We start from the raw sequence: 17,769 nt of genomic DNA on the forward strand, positions 1-17,769 counted from the left end.
CAGACCGAGTAACCCCTTGCTCGAGCCAGCAACCTTGGGTCCAAGCTGTAAGCTTTTGCTCAAACCAGATGGGCCCGCGCTCAAGCTGGCGAGCTCGGGGTCTTGAACCTGGGTCCTCGGCATCCCAGTCCGACGCTCTATCCACTGCGCCATCACCTGGTCAGGCAATGAACAGTTTTTAAAGTGGCCCAACTACAAATTGATGCTTCTCATCTCTCTCCCTCCCCCTCTCGCAAAAAAACAACAACAAAAAGAACAAAAACGGAAAGAAATGTAGAAATATATTTAAAAACATGTATCTCAGGCATGCAGACAGATGATCAGCAAATATTTGTTGATATTGGTGGATGAGTGACTTTTTTTCCCCCCTTTTCCAATTTCTGTATATTTTCTCAAGTTCTGGAACAAAAATTATTTCCTTTTCAGATAAGAAAATGTATTCAGGCTTTACTGCTCTAAAATTATTCTCTCAATAAATGTTTGAAAGAGTAATCTCAAAGAACCAAACAATCTAGAAGCAAGTTGTTAAAAAAAAAATAGTGGGGAGTTTGCTAAGAAACTTTAAATTGGTAGTGTGCTCAGGACTGGGTCTCAGGACACTGAGAGGGCTGAACAAAGGACAAGAAAATGGCAGGAAGGGCCCTCCTATATGACAAACTCGGCGAGTAAGTATGGAGTCCCTGCTGTCCTAAGCGAAAGATCCTCTAATCCTGCTCCTGTTTTTACAAATGGAGAGAAGACAGAGCACTTTTTTTTTTTTTTTTTTTTTTTTTTTTTTAAGAGAGGAGAGAGAAAGGGAGAGAGAGAGACAGAGAGAGAAGGTGGGGAGGAGCTGGAAGCATCAACTCCCATATGTGCCTTGACCAGGCAAGCCCAGGGTTTCGAACCGGCAACCTCACCATTTCCAGGTCGATGCTTTATCCACTGCGCCACCACAGGTCAGGCCACATTTTTATTATTAAACGTATAGATGTCCTTGAAAAGTTCCCTTCACCCTGGAAACGCAGCGTCCTTCAGGCAGAGAGGCCCTGCGTGGGGTGGCAGAGCCCTGGGCGCTGAGGTCCCCTGCCTTCCAGCCCAGCTACTGCCACAGGCCACTTGCACCTCCTGTTTCCTCAACAGAAACCAGCCAGAGTTGTACAATCTCTGGCTTCTCGACCAGCTCTAACATGCAGTTCTGATATGCAAATAGCTACAAAAAAACCAGCCAGAGAAGCCTTCTGGAGACCGAAGGGCTCTATCTAGGCCTTGGACAGGCGGGAGCCTGACCCTCCAGGGACCCTCAGGAGGCAGGGGCATTAGAGAGCCTCTGCCTGGGGGCACTGGGCGAGTGCCGTGCCAGGAGGGGGCTCGCACAGACGCAGCAGGCTGGGCTGAGCAGGCTGACAGCAGGGGAGGCGAAGCCAGCTGCCCCCCAGGCCCCGGGACTCGGGTTCACGCTCACACTGTCCCGGGGCAGACTGCTTCCGAGGCCGCCGGCCTGTCATCTGGCCCCGGGACTCAGGTTCACGCTCACACTGTCCCGGGGCAGACTGCTTCCGAGGCCGCCGGCCTGTCATCTGGCCCCGGGACTCAGGTTCACGCTCACACTGTCCCGGGGCAGACTGCTTCCGAGGCCGCCGGCCTGTCATCTGGCCCCGGGACTCAGGTTCACGCTCACACTGTCCCGGGGCAGACTGCTTCCGAGGCCGCCGGCCTGTCCTCTGGCGCTTCAGCAACAGCGGCGGCAGCAGGCTTCTCGGTGCCCACCCAGGACCCCGCACAGCTCAGGGCACCCTCCACTTTCCTCCTGGGAGGTGCCCCAGAGAGTGTGTATTACACACAGGACAGAAGCCGAGTTGGTGAGATTTCCCCACCACACCTTCCACTCACTGAATCGGAACCGGACGGCAGGACCTGGAAATGGCATTTTAAATGAGCTCTCCAGATGCTGGCGCCCGCAGTTTGAGAACCACGGGCCTAGGTCTGCTTGCTAAGTGCACGTTCCCACATCTCCCAGCGGTCCCACGGGGCTGCAAGGAGATGGGCAGTGCCCCCTGCAGGGGGAAGAGACTGCGAGGGCCTGGGGACAGCAGATGGGTCCCCGGCAGGCCTCTCCTCTCCCACCCCCCGCTTCCATGGGCATGACGCGTCATCCAAGCCCAGTCACACCCCTCAGAATTCACTCTCTCCATCCAGAGTGCTCTTGGCCCTGAGCTCAGCCACCCCGACCCCGGCGGTGCCACCCCCAACGGAGACCCCACCTGCCTCATTACTTAAATAATTTTTATTTCTCATGCACTAGGAAAGATGAGCTTGTATGAAATGACGCATTTCACATCAAAGGCCTCGGTCCAGAAAACAACACGGGACCAGCCAGGACCCAGGTCTGGTCAAAACTGTGGGGACTACACTTGGGGATGCCACCCCCGGGACGGTGGCAGATCCAGGACCCTCCAGCCGAAGTGGCCCCAGACATGGCACAGGGCGGCCGCCCCCTCCCACAGAGGCACAGGAGGCGGACACCAGAGCACACGGCCAGAGGGAGGACGGAGAAGGCTGCCGGGCAGGACTGGGCAGAGGCGGTGGTCCAGCACCTCCAAGGCCCAAGTCCAAGATGCCAGGGCAACACCTGTGCTCAGCCCAGCTCTGCCCACCGCAGACCCCCGGCAGCCCCGTGCCCACAGCAGAGGTACACAGCCCCACCTGTCCTCTGGCCATGTAAACAAGACGGGGGCCAAAACTGAAGCCCTGGCCGAAGCTCGGGCTCGCCCGGGCGGGACTCCAAAGGCTGGCGGGCCGGCCCCCCACAGCCGTCTCCAGCCAGGCCCCAGAGGATTCTGGGACAGGGCCACCAACAACAGCGCAGCCCTCAAACTTGGGCCACCGGGTGCCACCTGAGCCAAGCAGGGGTGGCGCACACCTGGGCCCTGCTCCGACTGGGGAGGCACAGAGACAGAGAGAGGCGGGAGACATGCAGGACAGAACGGAGAAGGACGGACACATGCAGAGACCACAGCGGGGCGGAGGGGTCCGAGGACAGAACGTGGTCGAGGTGCTGGGCGGCCGGGCACCCGCCGGCCAGGCTCACTGAGGCCCCGGGCTCATGACGAGGCCCGACTCCTCCGGGATGGTCTCCAGTGTCTCACTCTGGACGGCCTGCGTGATGAGCGCCAGCTCCTGGCACAGGGTCTCGTGGCGGTAGCCCACGCGGATGTCCGGCACGTTGGTGCGGCGGATGTCGTTGCCCTCGGGGCCCTCCTTGGTGTAGTTGGGTCCCAGCCAGTGGCTCTTCACCTGCAGGGAGAGGGGGTCGTGGGCGGGCTGCAGTGGCTCTGAGGGGCCAGGCCCCAGGACCCTGGGACCCTCCCAGGACCCTGGGACCCTCCCAGGGCAGAGGCAGGGAGGGAGAGGGGGTGGTACCTTGTGGGAGAAGCCGCTCATGAGCACACTGTTGCGGGCGAGCTCGCACATGTCACAGGAGCTGAGCTTCCACACCTGGGTGGCGATGCTGTATTCCTCCATCAGGGGCTCCTGCACAGACGGGCCAGGCTCCCTCAGACCAGAGCGCCCCTGCGGCACCATCCCGCCCCCCTTCTCCCTGGCACGCTGCACTCCACCAGCAGGGGGCAGCACCAGCCCCGAGACCCCAGTGCCTGGGTGTCCTAGCCTGCGCCCACCGCCTCTGACCTTGGTGAAGTGGAACTGCAGGGGGTCGTCGGTGGACAGGGAGACCATGAGGCCGCGGGACAGGTACTCGGGCAGCGGGTTCCGGTGGTAGCTGAGGAAGAGGCTGTTGTTGCTGAGCGGAGACATGGCAATGCCGATCTGCGCCAGGTAATATAAGTACTGCAGGACCGGGGCCTGGGCGGACAACAGGGAGGACCGGTCAGTGGCCGTGGAGCTGGGAAGCACACCTGGTTCTGGGGGACACAGGCCCCTCTCGTGTCGGGGGCGGGGGTCCCGACTGGGCCCAATCTAGTGTAGAGGGTCAGTTACAACCAGAATCCAAGGTGGGGGCTGGAGTGGAGACGGGTGTGGAGCAGTCCAGACGGGGGCTGCACGAGGAGGACCAGCTGCTAACGGGACCCAAAGAGTCGGGAGGAAGGGGACCGACCGGGAGGGAGCCGGGGGCGCAGCCCTGACCTTGCGCAAAAGCAGCCCGTGCGAGATGTTCTCGGCCAGCATGAAGGCCGACACCAGGTGGTGGATGGGCCCGGCCTCCCCGCAGTGCGGCCGCAGCACAAACGTGTGGAAGCCCCTCTGCCTGGGGGGCATAGAGACAGCGTCAGCCACCAGGCTCCCGGGGCTCCCGGGCCCCCACCCCGCCACCGTGGGCCTGGGACAAGGGGCAGCGCCAGATTCCTGGCAGCGAGGAAGGGCCCCGGGAGCAGAGAAACAACCATCAGGCCCGTGCGGGGGGCAAGAGCTGGGTCAGTGCTCGGTGGGCCCAGCCCAGGGCAGGCCCCCTGGGTGAGGGTGAGACGGCAGGGGGGGGTGGAGCCCACACCTGCGCAGGTGGTTCAGCATGGCCATGTTGGCGAAGGTGTAGTACAGGTAGTAGGCGTACGGCGGGTTGTCCTCCTCCACCCAGGCCTCGGGGAGGGGGCTCTCCAGGTTGAAGACGTGGTTCTCGGGCTTGGACTCATCATCCACGCTGTCAAAGCCATCCACCTGGCACGCATCCCCGGGGTCAGCCCGGAGCTGCCGCCAAACCTGAGGCAGGCCATGCCCCCACCCCAGCCGTGGGCCGCCCCCTCACATGCTCCAGGAAGAGGTGCAGCTCCGGGTGGCTGGCGGGGTGCACAGTGGCCTCGAACAGCGGCATGAAGATGTTCTCCAGCATCTCCTGGAAGTTGGCCAGCTGGCCCTTGGTTCGGTACACGTCACTGCAGGTGAGGCGCGGGCACACGGGTGTGTGTAGGTCAGGGCCGGTGCAAGGACACCAGCAGGCCAGGAGGGTCAGAGCTTGGCCCAAGATCACAGAAGCACTTGTGAACCACAGTGGGCGGGTCAGGCTGGGCACACCGTGATTGGAACAAGAACTTGGCTGGGACAGCGGATGGTCAGCCATACCCGGAGGGCAGGAGGCAGACCCTGGCCCCTGGAACTCTGCCCACGTTCCCTCCCACTCCCACGGACACTCACAAGAGACGGGGCACCTGCACGAGCCAGCGTACGTTGGGGGAGTGCACGCGGTGCATGACGGCCCAGCGCGCCAGCTTGTCCCACTCGTCCCTCGAGCGCCCATAGATGGAGAGCCGCAGCTCTGCGTTCTGGTATTTGCTCTCCTCCAGGTCCGACATCACCTCCTAGAGACAAGCACGGGGCGACTGTCACACTCGGGGTTCTCACCCGGCCCCATCGCTGCAGCCACCGCCACAGGCGCTCAGTCAGGCCCCCACCTGCCTCTGACCCAGCCCCCTCACCCACCACGGAGCCTCCCAGACCCCAGGCTCTCGTTCAGGCAGACGGAGGGCTGCCCTCACGCCTGGGCGCTGGCACCACACCGCCTCACCTTGATGATGTGGGCAAAGTACTTCCCAGAGACCCTGTTGTCCGTCTTGATGAAGATCTCTCGGAGGACAGACTCCCCGATGGGGTTGTATTTGGCATTGAACTTGTCAAAGCGATGGAAGGTGTTTCTGTCCTGGGGGAGACGGGCAGGTCACCCCTGACCCCCAGCCCGCACGCTGACCCCGCCCCTCAGCCCCCGCCACCGGGACAGACCGCGTGCACGTCGAGCGTGTCCACGCTCAGGTCGTAGGCGGTGAGGTTCATGCTCTGGAAGACCTCGCGCAGCGTCTGCTCGCGGCCCTGCTCCACGTGCACGATCTCCTCCAGGTGCCGCTTCATCGCTCGCTTGATGAAGCGCAGCAAGTGCTTCTGGTTCATGCAGGACGAGGCGTGGATGTGCGTGTCCACCTGGGTGGGGGGGGAGGAGCGGGGGCGGGGCGGTGGGTTCCGCCAGGCTGGGAGGGGGAGCGGGGGCGGGGCGGTGGGTTCCGCCAGGCTGGGGGGGGAGCGGGGGCGGGGCGGTGGGTTCCGCCAGGCTGGGAGGGGGAGCGGGGGCGGGGCGGTGGGTTCCGCCAGGCTGGGGGGGGGGAGCGGGGGCGGGGCGGTGGGTTCCGCCAGGCTGGGGGGGGGGGGAGCGGGGGCGGGGCGGTGGGTTCCGCCAGGCTGGGGGGGGAGCGGGGGCGGGGCGGTGGGTTCCGCCAGGCGGGGGGGGGGGGGGCGGGGGCCGGGCGGTGGGTTCCGCCAGGCTGGGGGGGGGGAGCGGGGGCGGGGCGGTGGGTTCCGCCAGGCTGGGGGGGGAGCGGGGGCGGGGCGGTAGGTTCCGCCAGGCTGGGGGGGGGAGCGGGGGCGGGGCGGTGGGTTCCGCCAGGCTGGGGGGGGGGAGCGGGGGCGGGGCGGTGGGTTCCGCCAGGCTGGGAGGGCCCAGGGCCTGGGCAGGAATGGAGAGGCCTCTCCAAGCTGGTGCTGGGTGGGGGAGGCCAAGCAGAAGTGCAAGCCCACCCCCAGGTGACGCCCCACCTTTCGGATGTTGTAGAAATCTCGATGCGGCACCTTCTTCTGGGCGGCCAGCTCCTTCATCTCATTGAGCAGCACGTGCATCTGGAACTTGGAGCTCAGGTACTGCAGCCGGCGGTAGCAGAACGACTTTCTGGCAGGACGAGAACCGGGCAGGGGCTCAGGGCCTGCAAGGAGGCACCTGGGAAGGGGCAGGGCTCAGGCTGCCGAGGGGGCAGAGGGCGGGGAAGGCTGGGATGTTAAATTAAGAAGAGATTGGTGGCCCTGGCCGGTTGGCTCAGTAGTAGAGCGTCGGCCTGGCGTGTAGAAGTCCCGGGTTCGATTCCCGGCCAGGGCACACAGGAGAAGCGCCCATTTGCTTCTCCACCCCTCCCCCTCTCCTTCCTCTCTGTCTCTCTCTTCCCCTCCCGCAGCCGAGGCTCCATTGGAGCAAAGATGGCCCGGGCGCTGGGGATGGCTCCTTGGCCTCTGCCCCAGGCGCTACAGTGGCTCTGGTCACGGCAGAGCACCGCCCCAGAGGGGCAGAGCATCGCCCCCTGGTGGGCAGAGCGTCGCCCCCTGGTGGGCGTGCCGGTTGGATCCCGGTCGGGCGCATGCGGGAGTCTGTCTGTCTTTCCCGGTTTCTAGCTTCAGAAAAATACAAAAAAAAAAAAAAAAGAAGAGACGGGTGACAATTCCCTGGGACAGGGGTGAGATTGGAGAGTCCGGGGACCAGCAGGGACTTACATGGGGCCATTGATAATCAGGGCCATCAGCACATTGACGTCAGCCACAAACTCCTGCAGGTCGGGGTACGGCAGCTCCACCTCGGAGCAACTGGGATGTGGGGGGGGGCTTGGGTGAGGAGACAGGCCAGGCCCTGCAAGTGCCCCCCGCACTGCAGCCCCCACAGCTTCCCCCCAGCACACTCCACCCCTCTTACTGCTCGTCAGGGTCCCTGCGGGTGTAGACGTGCACCACGCCCCGCACCATGCGCAGACCCAAGCCCAGGTCCCCAGGCATGGTGCTAGGCTCACAGTGCTCATACGGGTGCTGCTCCAGCGCTGGGGGGTGTACCGGGGCGTCTGCAGGGGGGGACAACGGAGTCGACGTCAGGGCTTTCGGGGGCCACCGTCTGCTGCCCAGCCCAGAGGCCCCGCAGAGGGGAGAGACGCCACGGGCCCGGCACGATGGGTCCGGCCCTGCCTCCGCCCCCCGCGCCAGGGGGCTGGTATGGGGCAGGGCGCGGGAGGAGGCTGGTACGGGGCAGGGCGCGGGAGGAGGCTGGAACGGGGCAGGGCGCGGGAGGAGGCTGGTACGGGGCAGGGCGCGGGAGGAGGCTGGTACGGGGCAGGGCGCGGGAGGAGGCTGGTACGGGGCAGGGCGCGGGAGGAGGCTGGTACGGGGCAGGGTGCGGGAGGAGGCTGGTACGGGGCGGGGCAGGGCGCGGGAGGAGGCTGGTACGGGGCAGGGCGCGGGAGGAGGCTGGTACGGGGCGGGGCAGGGCGCGGGAGGAGGCTGGTACGGGGCGGGGCGCGGGAGGAGGCTGGTACGGGGCAGGGTGCGGGAGGAGGCTGGTACGGGGCAGGGTGCGGGAGGAGGCTGGTACGGGGCAGGGCGCGGGAGGAGGCTGGTACGGGGCGGGGCGCGGGAGGAGGCTGGTACGGGGCAGGGTGCGGGAGGAGGCTGGTACGGGGCAGGGTGCGGGAGGAGGCTGGTACGGGGCGGGGCAGGGCGCGGGAGGAGGCTGGTACGGGGCAGGGCGCGGGAGGAGGCTGGAACGGGGCAGGGCGCGGGAGGAGGCTGGAACGGGGCAGGGCGCGGGAGGAGGCTGGTACGGGGCAGGGCGCGGGAGGAGGCAGGCAGGGCAGAGGCTCCTGGGCTCCAATCTCAGGGAGCCTGGGACCCCAGGGCACTTGGAACGGGGCAGGGATGGGGGTCCCACCGGCGGACACAGGGGTGTCGGGGCCCTGCTCGTAGGTCCGCGTCTCCAGGGGCTTCTCGGCCAGCTGCTGCAGGTACCGGCGGGTGGTGGGGCAGAAGCTCTGCAGGGACAGCGCCATGTACTTCTCCCGGATGAAGAGCGCCCGCACCACGCTCTTGGCTGCGTCCAGCAGGTCTGTGAACGGCACCTGCAGACAAGCATAGGCGATGGCGCCCTCGGTCTTAGGCCCAGGCCAGGCTCACTCTCCCCAGTCCGAGGCCCCGACCTCAGAAACGCTCCGAACTTTCTGTTCCCAGCCGTCGCCTCAGCCTGGCTGGACCCTGTGCCTGCCGCTCCCGGAGAGAGAAGCACCCTCTCCAGCCTCCCTCCTAGCTCCCCAGGCTGGGGGAGCCCTGGGACCCACAGCCCTGCACACTCACCCCACACTTCTCCTCCCCAGAGATGGTGACACGCTGAAATTCCCGCTCCAGCACCATGTCGCGCTCGCGCACGCTCCAGTCTCCCTGCCCCTCGCTCTGCTCCTTGTAGAGCCTACCGGCAGGGAGACACAGAGAGGGGTTGGGGCCAGCAGCGGAACCCACCCCAGCACATGTCCCCGGCATCCCCACACCCCTGCCCTCCTCACTGGAGGTCTGAGTCACTGTCCGTCTTCAGGAAATCTTGTTTGGCCCGAAGCAGGATGTCTGGCTCCAGCCTAGAGGTGAGGGGGTGAGAGGTCAAGCAGATGACCAGGATGGCCCTCCACCGAGGTCCCTGCCCCAAGCCATGTGCCCGTGTGTTCCGTCACCGTGTTCCTCACGGGCCTCCGCCCAGGTCCCTGCCCCGAGCCATGTGCCCGTGTGTTCCGTCACCGTGCTCCTCACGGGCCTCCGCCCAGGTCCCTGCCCCGAGCCATGTGCCCGTGTGTTCCGTCACCGTGCTCCTCACGGGCTGTAGAGCCCATGCTGCGGGTGCTGCTTCTGCCCCGCATTGGAGATGAGAGAAAGCACACCCAGAACGTAAGGACCATGTTTCGGGCCACAGTGGCGGGCAGAGACAGCACCAGAACCCAGCAGCCCTTCGCTCCACGGCCCTGTGCGGTCCCCCAGTGGGCTACAAACAGGGACGGGGTGGGAGAGGGAGAGAGAGGGGAGACAGAGGGACACTGGGAGGGCCGACTAGCCTGTGCCCCCCTACCTACCACAACTCCACAGCTGCCTGGCCAGCCCCACCACACACACACACACACACACACACGCACATACACAGCTGCTTGGCCGTGCGCCTCCACACACGCACACACACGCACATACACAGCTGCTTGGCCGTGCACCTACACACACACACACACACACACACACACACGCACACAGCTGCCTGGCCGTGCCCCCTCTACACACACACCCACAGGCCTAACCGGTGGTGGCGCTGTGGATAAAGCATTGACCTGGAACACTGAGGTCGCCGGTTCAAAACCCTGGGCTTGCCCAGTCAGGGCACATATGGGAGTTGATGCTTCCTGCTCCTCCCCCCTTTCTCTCTCTCTCTCTCTCTCTCCTCTAAAATGAATAAATAAAAATAATTGAAAAAAAAAAAGGAATATATGCACACACACACCCACACACACACACACACCCACACACACACACAGCTGCCTGGCCGTGCCCCTCCACACACACCCATACACATACCCACACACACGCGAACACAGCTGCTTGGCCGTGCGCCTCCACACACACCCGCACACACACACACACACACACACACACACAGCTGCCTGGCCGTGCCCCTCCACACACACACCCACACACACACACACACACAGCTGCCTGGCCGTGTGCCTCCACACACACACCCACACACACACACACACACAGCTGCCTGGCCGTGCCCCTCCACACACACACCCACACACACACACACACACACAGCTGCCTGGCCGTGCGCCTCCACACACACACAGCTGCCTGGCCGTGCCCCTCCACACACACACCCACACACACACACACACACAGCTGCCTGGCCGTGCCCCTCCACACACACACACACACACACACAGCCACCTGGCACGTCTCCCCCCACAGCTGCCTGGCTGGACCGCCCCCCCCCAGGCCACGGCCTGCAGGCTCTGGGGCCTGGGGCTCACTTGACATCCTGGCTGATCTGCCGCTCCAGGCGCTGCCTCCGCTCCTCCAGCTGCTCAATGGGGCTCTCCTCGGGGAACTCATACGGGGCACTGCGGAGCTCGCTCTCAGCCAGGGAGCGGCTGAACAGCTCCTGGGGGCGGGAAGGAAGGGTCGGCATGGCCTGGGACTCGGCCCCGGGCCCTCCCTTGCAGAGCCTGGGGAGGAGGTGAGGGCGGCAGGGGCTGGGGTACCAGGGAGAGGCTAGGGGTCGGGGCACAGGCAAGCGTGAAGTCAGGGGACAGAGAGCAGAGACAGAGCGTTGGGACAGTGTGGGGGACACAGGGTGGGGGAACTCAGGGCAAGGTGCCAGGCGATACCTCGGCGATCTCCTTGCATTTGCCATCCATAGACGTGCGCAGGTCCAGCGGGAAGTGCTTGAGGCAGGGGGCGGGGCCTGGCAGGGACCGAGCAGACTGCAGCGGAGGGGCCCCCAGCCCACCCCGAGCCTCTGTGGAGACAGTGCCCGCAGGGTCAAAGGGTGCAGGGCCAGACCAGGATGCACTGGAAGCCCTGGGTTCCTGCCTGCCCCTGGCCAACCCCGGAGAGAGGCCAGCACCTGGACAGTGGGCAGTCCCTTCGCAGAGGCTAAGGATGTGAGCCTACTCTAGCTCCCAAAGGACCTCAGCCTCACAGTGGAGCACGGGACCCCTCACCCATTCCAGTCTGGGGGATAGGAGTCCCAAGTCTGCCCCTAGAACAAGTGATTCATTCACTTCAGGAATCAGAACTGAATCCTGAACTAGGAACCCCTCCCTTAGGCCATGAGAACCTCCACGTATCTCCTACAGACAGGCACAAGTGTGTCCATACACACACGCACACACACGTGCACACACACGCACACACGCGTGCACACACACACACGCGCGTGCACACACACATACACACGCGCTCCAGGAACTCAGTAAGGACCTGGTGGCCAACACCAGCGAACCCCAGCCCGCAGCTTCCAGGGCCAGCAGTCCAGAACCAGACCCACCTCTCAGAGGGCCAGGGTCCATACCCGATGTCCTCGACCTACAGAGCACAGCGGAGCAACAGCTGCCCCTCAGCTCTGACCTGGGGGCCAGCCCTCACGGGAAGAGGAGGCGAGGACACGGAGGACCTGGCTGGCAGCAGGAACCCCACCAGCTCCCCAAAGGCCTGCCCTCTCTCCTAGGACCCCAGGGCTGCCAAGACCTGGCCCCAGCCGGTCCCTCCCACTGCGGGTTGCCCCTCCAACGGGAGCTGCCACAAACAGTCCGAGCCACTCAGAGGCCCCGGGAAGGGCCTGGGGAAGGGAGAATCAGAAGCCAGGGTCTCTTTCCATGGAGGGCAGACTCAGCTGCCCACTAGGAGGCTGGCATGAAGAGCCTCGGAGCTGCCAGTCTAGAGGGGCTGCCTGATCTCGCAGCCCATCCCGAAGGACCCGCCCTGGACTCCCTGCCCACCCTCCCCAGCAGGAAACTCTCCACACCCAGCTGGGCTCTCCCAGCCAGTTCTGGGGGGTCCTCCTCTCCGTGACTCCCCTTCCCCCTCTGCACTGGGGTTGAGGGACAGACTGGTGACTACCCAGGCAGAGCACCTTAAAGTCTCCAGGCCCCCTCCCCAATGCCCCAGAGTCAGGGGTCCCAAGGCTGGACAAAGGGAAGAGGAGGTGCCTGCCCAAGATCCAGGACCCAGCACCCACTCATCCTCGTGCTTGCCTGGGTCCTACCTGCCGAGTTCAGGCAGCGCAGGCCGGCAGCCCTGTGCCCCTTGCCGGCCTGCTTGCTGAGTGGAGCTGCAGCCAGTCCCCCAGGACGGCTCAAGGGCCGGCGTGGGCTGTACCAAGTGCGGCTGCATGCAGGGGAGACCCTGGGATGACGGCAGGCAGGGGGCTGGGGGAGCTCGGGGCAGCTCAGAAATCAAGGTTAGGGAAAAGAACCCCAGAACTGAACAAGGCCTGAACCTCTACAGTGCCAGCGCCCAGCCCAAAGTGGGGTCACCATGGGGGCGCAGCAGGGTGGGCAGATATGGGTAGGAGAGGCTGGCAGGGAGGGGCCGAGCCTCTTTAAAATGCCCTGGGATATAGTGAGTGGGCAGCACCTGGCCGTCCACAGGAGGGGGTACAAAAGCACCGGGCAGGCAGCTCTCACCTCCGTACCCAGCAGCCAACGCCAGCGTCCCCAGCCTGGTGGCCTTGTTTTCCTTACCACCCTCTTCTGGGGCCCTGCCTGTGGGGTCCCTCGGGAGAGACAGCGCCTCTACCTGGGAGAGCAGCTGGCTAGCAGCCGGGTGAGGAGCTCAGTCCAGGTAAGAACCAGTCACTGAGCCTCCCTGATCCCATGGGGCTGGTTTACGGCCCCCTAGACCTACAACCCCGTTCCAAGCTTGTTGTCGGGGACAGATTGCCCAGGAAGGGAGAGAGGTTTGGGAGAAGGGGGACTAGGATTTGGAGGACTTCACTCTTTTTTTTTTTTTTTCTTTCATTTTTCTGAAGCTGGAAACAGGGAGAGACAGTCAGACAGACTCCTGCATGCGCCCAACCGGGATCCACCCGGCACGCCCACCAGGGGCGAGGCTCTGCCCACCAGGGGGCGATGCTCTGCCCATCCTGGGCGTCGCCATGTTGCGACCAGAGCCACTCTAGCGCCTGAGGCAGAGGCCACAGAGCCATCCCCAGCGCCCGGGCCATCTTTGCTCCAATGGAGCCTTGGCTGCGGGAGGGGAAGAGAGAGACAGAAAGGAAAGCGCGGGGGAGGGGTGGAGAAGCAAATGGGCGCTTCTCCTGTGTGCCCTGGCCGGGAATCGAACCCGGGTCCTCCGCACGCTAGGCCGACGCTCTACCGCTGAGCCAACCGGCCAGGGCCAGGACTTCACTCTTGACTCTGTTCCTACACAAGTCTCTGTCTCCCAGAGGCTTCAGGTCTTGTCTATGATGGGGTGATAAAGGGGTTGTGTCCTGCCTAGCCACAGCTGCCATAAGGCTCACAGAGATACGGCTCTGTGAGTTCAGTAAAACACTGTAATCTGCGATTATGAACTCCTGGGACCCTCCTAGCATGTTCCACCCACTAGGGAGGGTGGGGGTTCTTGGACCGAGCGCAGGCCAAGCAACTGAGCAGTGAACGGCAGCAGTGAAGAGAACAGAACTTGGCAGGGGTGGAGATGGGGGTGACACTATCTCTAATTTGGAAGAGGGCAGAGCAGGAGTAGGGAAAGACAGGCACCTGCTCCGCCCCCAGGGTCGAAGACAGAGCCTAAGTCTTCGCTTGCCCAGGAACTCCAACCCTATACAACTCTCCACTTCTAACCCTCTCCAGGCGAGGCTGACCAGGCCTTCAGGGGTGGTCTTGAAGGGGTCGTAGGAGCTGAGTCAAAGGCCCCCATCTCAACTTCTCCTTCTAGCAGGGCGGCCCAGGGCCTCCACAGAAATGCTGGGTGACCAGGACCGCTAGCGGCCAGAGCCATTCCCCCAGCCTGTCAGGCCACTGCACAGGGCAGCCAGGACTCACGGGAGGGGACAGACGGACATAACCTCCACATTCTCTGCGGCCAGGCCTGAAAGACCCAGCTGCCTGCTGGTCCCTTCTCCCAGGGTCTGTGCAACAGCACCGCGCACACGCACACACACACATCTTCATGGGGAGCCTGGGGGGTCGGCCAAGAGCCAACCACTCCCATCAACTTCAAGATTCTTGACATCCCATCTACCCTCTTAACCAGGAGCCCCTCACTCACTGCAAGGATTCCCTCAGTAGGCAGAGAGGTGCCCAAGGCTTTGACTCACAAATAGCAGATGCTCCCCCGTGTGACCACCCAAAGGTATACAGATCTAGCCCCAGGGGACATACCCTCTGGATGGCACAGACCTGAGCACAGAGAGCACGACCCTCAGGACAGTACAGACCAGGCCAGCATCTTCAGTGTCATAAGAAAACGCAGGAAGTGGATGACCAAGCTCTAAGTGCAGATAGCTGCTGGGGGAAGGGGGTACTGACTTGACCTGGTCACCAAAGTGGGGGTGGTCTTTCCTTAGCCACAAGGCCTGGGGACAGCAAATGGCAGGCAAATATTCCTCAGCAAGCACCAACCCAGGCAGCCGAGCCCTTAAGGAGTTGGGCATCGCCACAGCACACTGCCTGTTCCAAATGGTGCAGAGATGCCGACCAGAGTGGGAGCCAAACCAGAGGGTGCAGGAGCACAGCAGACGGGCAGCAGGCCCGGCCTGAGCCCCACAAAGCCCGGCCCAAGGACACCCCACACTCCTGAGACAGCTCACACCAAGGATGAGCACACAGCAAACAAACCATACAGTTGGGCCCCCAGTCCTGGAATACCAGCCCTAACATCAGACCCCCAGCCGGGGGATCCTCAGTCTGAGACTGGGGTCCAATAAAAAGGAACTCACCCCAGGAGGAGAGGCGGAGCCTGCCTGGCAAAGGCCCAGCCACCAGCAGTGTGGCCTGTCACACCACTCAGTCCCAAACCCCCCACTCCATTCACACACTCCACATGCAGTCTTAGCACATCCACACGCTGACACGTGTGCAAATACACCTCTTCTGCACCCACACCCACTCCACATTACAGAGAGCAGCGTACCTGGCATAGAAACCTGTCACCCTGCACCCCCACACCGCCTTCCAAGTCAGCTGTGACCGGGACGGAGGACAAGGAGCACCACCGCAGAGAGGGTGCAGAGGGGCCTCCCTGTGAGGGGACCAGTGGCCGGGGCCACGGAGGGGGTGGAGCGGAGCCGGTGCCTGGGCTGGGATGCATACACTCACCTGGTATGGCAGAGGAGGCCTGCTGACTGGCACGCTTCTTAAAGGGATATTTGGTCTTGGGTTTGCCTGGGCCGGATGGATAGGATGCCATGGCTCCGGCCGCAGAGATGGCGGGGGAGTCTGAGCGGCACCAGCTGGGCCTGCCTCTGCCACATCCAACCCCTTCCTCCGCCCCGCCCCCAGCGGGAGTGACTGATGCAGGAAGCCGAGGCCCCGCCGGCGGAAGAGGCCCTGGCCACGATTTCTGATGTTGTCTAGGCAACCTCCAAGAGGGGGGCCGCCATCCAGCCCCGATCCCTCCTCTCCCCTCCCTTCCCCATCCCTGGAGTGACGTCAGCCTGGGGTGTGGAGGTGAGAACAAGATAGGAGAGGGCCGGCTCCCGGCCCTCCACTAATCCTCTCCGGAGCCTCGTCCCCTGCCAGGGTTCTGGGGCCAGGACTCAAAGTCCAGCCTAGCTGGTCCAGCCAGCCCGGGAGAAAAAAATCAACAGGAATCCAATCCGAGTTCAGAATGCATTTGGCTCCGGGCAGGCGCAGTCCATGAACACCCAGCCCCCTGGGGAAGAGTCCCCGTTTTATTCTTTCTCTCAACCCCAGAGCCCGGGTAGCCCAGCTCTGGGAGGATGGGGTAGAGCTGAGAGCCCCAGCCCGGCAGGGAGGAGCCTGTCTTGGGGAAATTCCACTGTCCCCCAGAAGCTACCTTCTAGGAAGGCAGGGAGGCCAGGAGGCAGGGGCTTCTCTGGGGGCCTGGGAAATAGACACCCCGTGTCTTCTGACTCTTCCCACGCACAGGCTGAGCCCCTAGGCCGTCCGCAGGCGGAGCTGGCCGCCCTCCCCCAGGTCTGCTGGCTGTGCGGAGACCCCCACCCTCTGTCACCCTGGCCAGTGCATTTCTCTGTCCCAGAGACCCTCCCCCCCCCCCCCCCCGACACAGGCACACGCACTCACCGAAGGCCATGCTGCCCGAGCCCTGGGAGGGACCGGGGAGACTGCCTGCCAGGGTCTGCCCAGCTGGGGAGCCCAGGTCGCGAGGGAGGGGATGAGGGCTGGAGCCCAGTCCCCGGCCAAGTCGCTCTCTGGCACCGAGATGGGAGGAGTAAGGCAGGCCTTCCAAAATTGCCGGCTGGCAGGAGGTGGACCCCCGCTGACCTTGGCCGCTGCACTGGCCTGGAAGACCCCCAGGCCCACACTCGACAGGCGGGCAGGCCACGTGCTCCCAGCAGAGTGGGACCCGGCACTCGTCTGGGCTTCTCCCCACACTCTCCGGGGGTTCGGGGTCGGCCCGCCGTAGCTGGATCTTAGGGTAGTCACGCAACAGGTGCGACCCTACAGAGACCTGGGCAGCGCCGCCCCTAGTCTCCACCGCCCCAGACCCCGCCCCTAAGCCGGCTGGCCCCGCCCCGCCATCTTTCCTTTACCCGGCGCCACGTGGGCCGCTGCCCCTAAGCGGTTGGCCCCGCCGGTTCTAGTGCAAGTTCTGTGCGTCAGCTTCTCATCAGTAAATGCGATGAGGCAATGGCACTACCTCACTGAAAGGAGTTATTGCACGAAGTCAGCGCCCAGTGAAAGATAGCTATTATTACAGTCCCAGGGTTCACTTTTAGCAGAACTACCCACGGCATTCTCACCCTGGGTGTCTGTTTTCTCCTGGCAGGCGTGGGTAGGCAGGGTGTGCCCTGCATTCTGGCTCCCCTTCCCACATACATTGCTATATTTGTTGGTTAAGAGCTTAGGCTCTGTGGCCAGAATGCCTCAGTTCAATTCCAGACTCCACCTATTTCCTTACTGACTTTGGGAAAGTTACTTAACCTAGCTGAACTTCTATTTTGTCTGCAAAATGAGTGGAAGAGACCCTGCTTTATATGGTGGTTGTTAGGGTAAATGAGCTCATATAAGTGCTCGGAACAGTGCCTGACCTGTAATCACCACCCCGTTAATATTTGTGTATTATTGCTTTGGCCTTGGAGTTGGTTCCCTATTAACACGCCCACAGGTTGATTCACCTTGCAGCCTACAAAAAGGTGGAGTTGGGCTGTTTGAGGGACTGCAGACACCCCACCCAGCCAGCACCCTCACTCCCAAGTAACCGAGAATCCCACCTAAAGGCACTTTGCTGGGGAAAGTCCCTAATACTTCACTGAAGGTAAGAGTATCAGCAGCAATCAGTCTTTTTCCGATTTCTCCACCTTGTGGGAGCCCTTTGCCCCCCCCCCCCCACAGGCAGTTTTATTAATGCTGTTTGTCCCGCTCGTCCCAGTTCTCAACACCCCCACAGCCGAATTCCTTCCCAAATTCTGCCCCCCCCATCTCCCCCCAGGCTGGATCATGGACCCTGAACCCTCTTCTCCACCTGCATCTGGTGTCACCTCCATTGATCCCTGCCCACAGCTAGCTCCTCACACAGGACAAACTCCAAAAA

At 63.3% G+C, this 17,769-nt stretch overlaps 1 protein-coding gene across 6 annotated transcripts; it reads right to left on the reverse strand.

Annotated features, from left to right (window-relative positions):
• Positions 1-2,251: 2,251 nt before the first annotated feature.
• On the reverse strand, positions 2,252-16,727 carry AMPD2 (adenosine monophosphate deaminase 2). 6 transcript variants are annotated; one of them, XM_066352262.1, is made up of 19 exons: positions 16,299-16,727; positions 15,351-15,416; positions 10,917-11,047; positions 10,560-10,690; positions 9,060-9,128; positions 8,854-8,965; positions 8,435-8,621; positions 7,433-7,574; positions 7,237-7,326; positions 6,514-6,643; positions 5,710-5,904; positions 5,498-5,629; positions 5,128-5,291; positions 4,742-4,868; positions 4,490-4,653; positions 4,126-4,246; positions 3,670-3,843; positions 3,403-3,513; positions 2,252-3,276 (listed from the first exon to the last, which is right to left on the reverse strand). In XM_066352262.1, the coding sequence occupies exons 1-19, from the start codon at positions 16,306-16,308 to the stop codon at positions 3,067-3,069; spliced, it is 2,466 nt and encodes an 821-aa protein (XP_066208359.1). In that variant the 5' UTR covers positions 16,309-16,727; the 3' UTR covers positions 2,252-3,066. The 6 variants fall into 6 exon arrangements, with proteins under 6 accessions (XP_066208359.1, XP_066208360.1, XP_066208362.1 ...); XM_066352263.1 differs by lacking the exon at positions 15,351-15,416; XM_066352265.1 differs by lacking the exon at positions 16,299-16,727 and having other exon boundaries at positions 15,351-15,682.
• Positions 16,728-17,769: the final 1,042 nt, after the last annotated feature.

This window comes from Saccopteryx leptura, chromosome 11 (genome assembly GCF_036850995.1).
Source record: "Saccopteryx leptura isolate mSacLep1 chromosome 11, mSacLep1_pri_phased_curated, whole genome shotgun sequence".
NCBI lineage: Eukaryota > Metazoa > Chordata > Mammalia > Chiroptera > Emballonuridae > Saccopteryx > Saccopteryx leptura.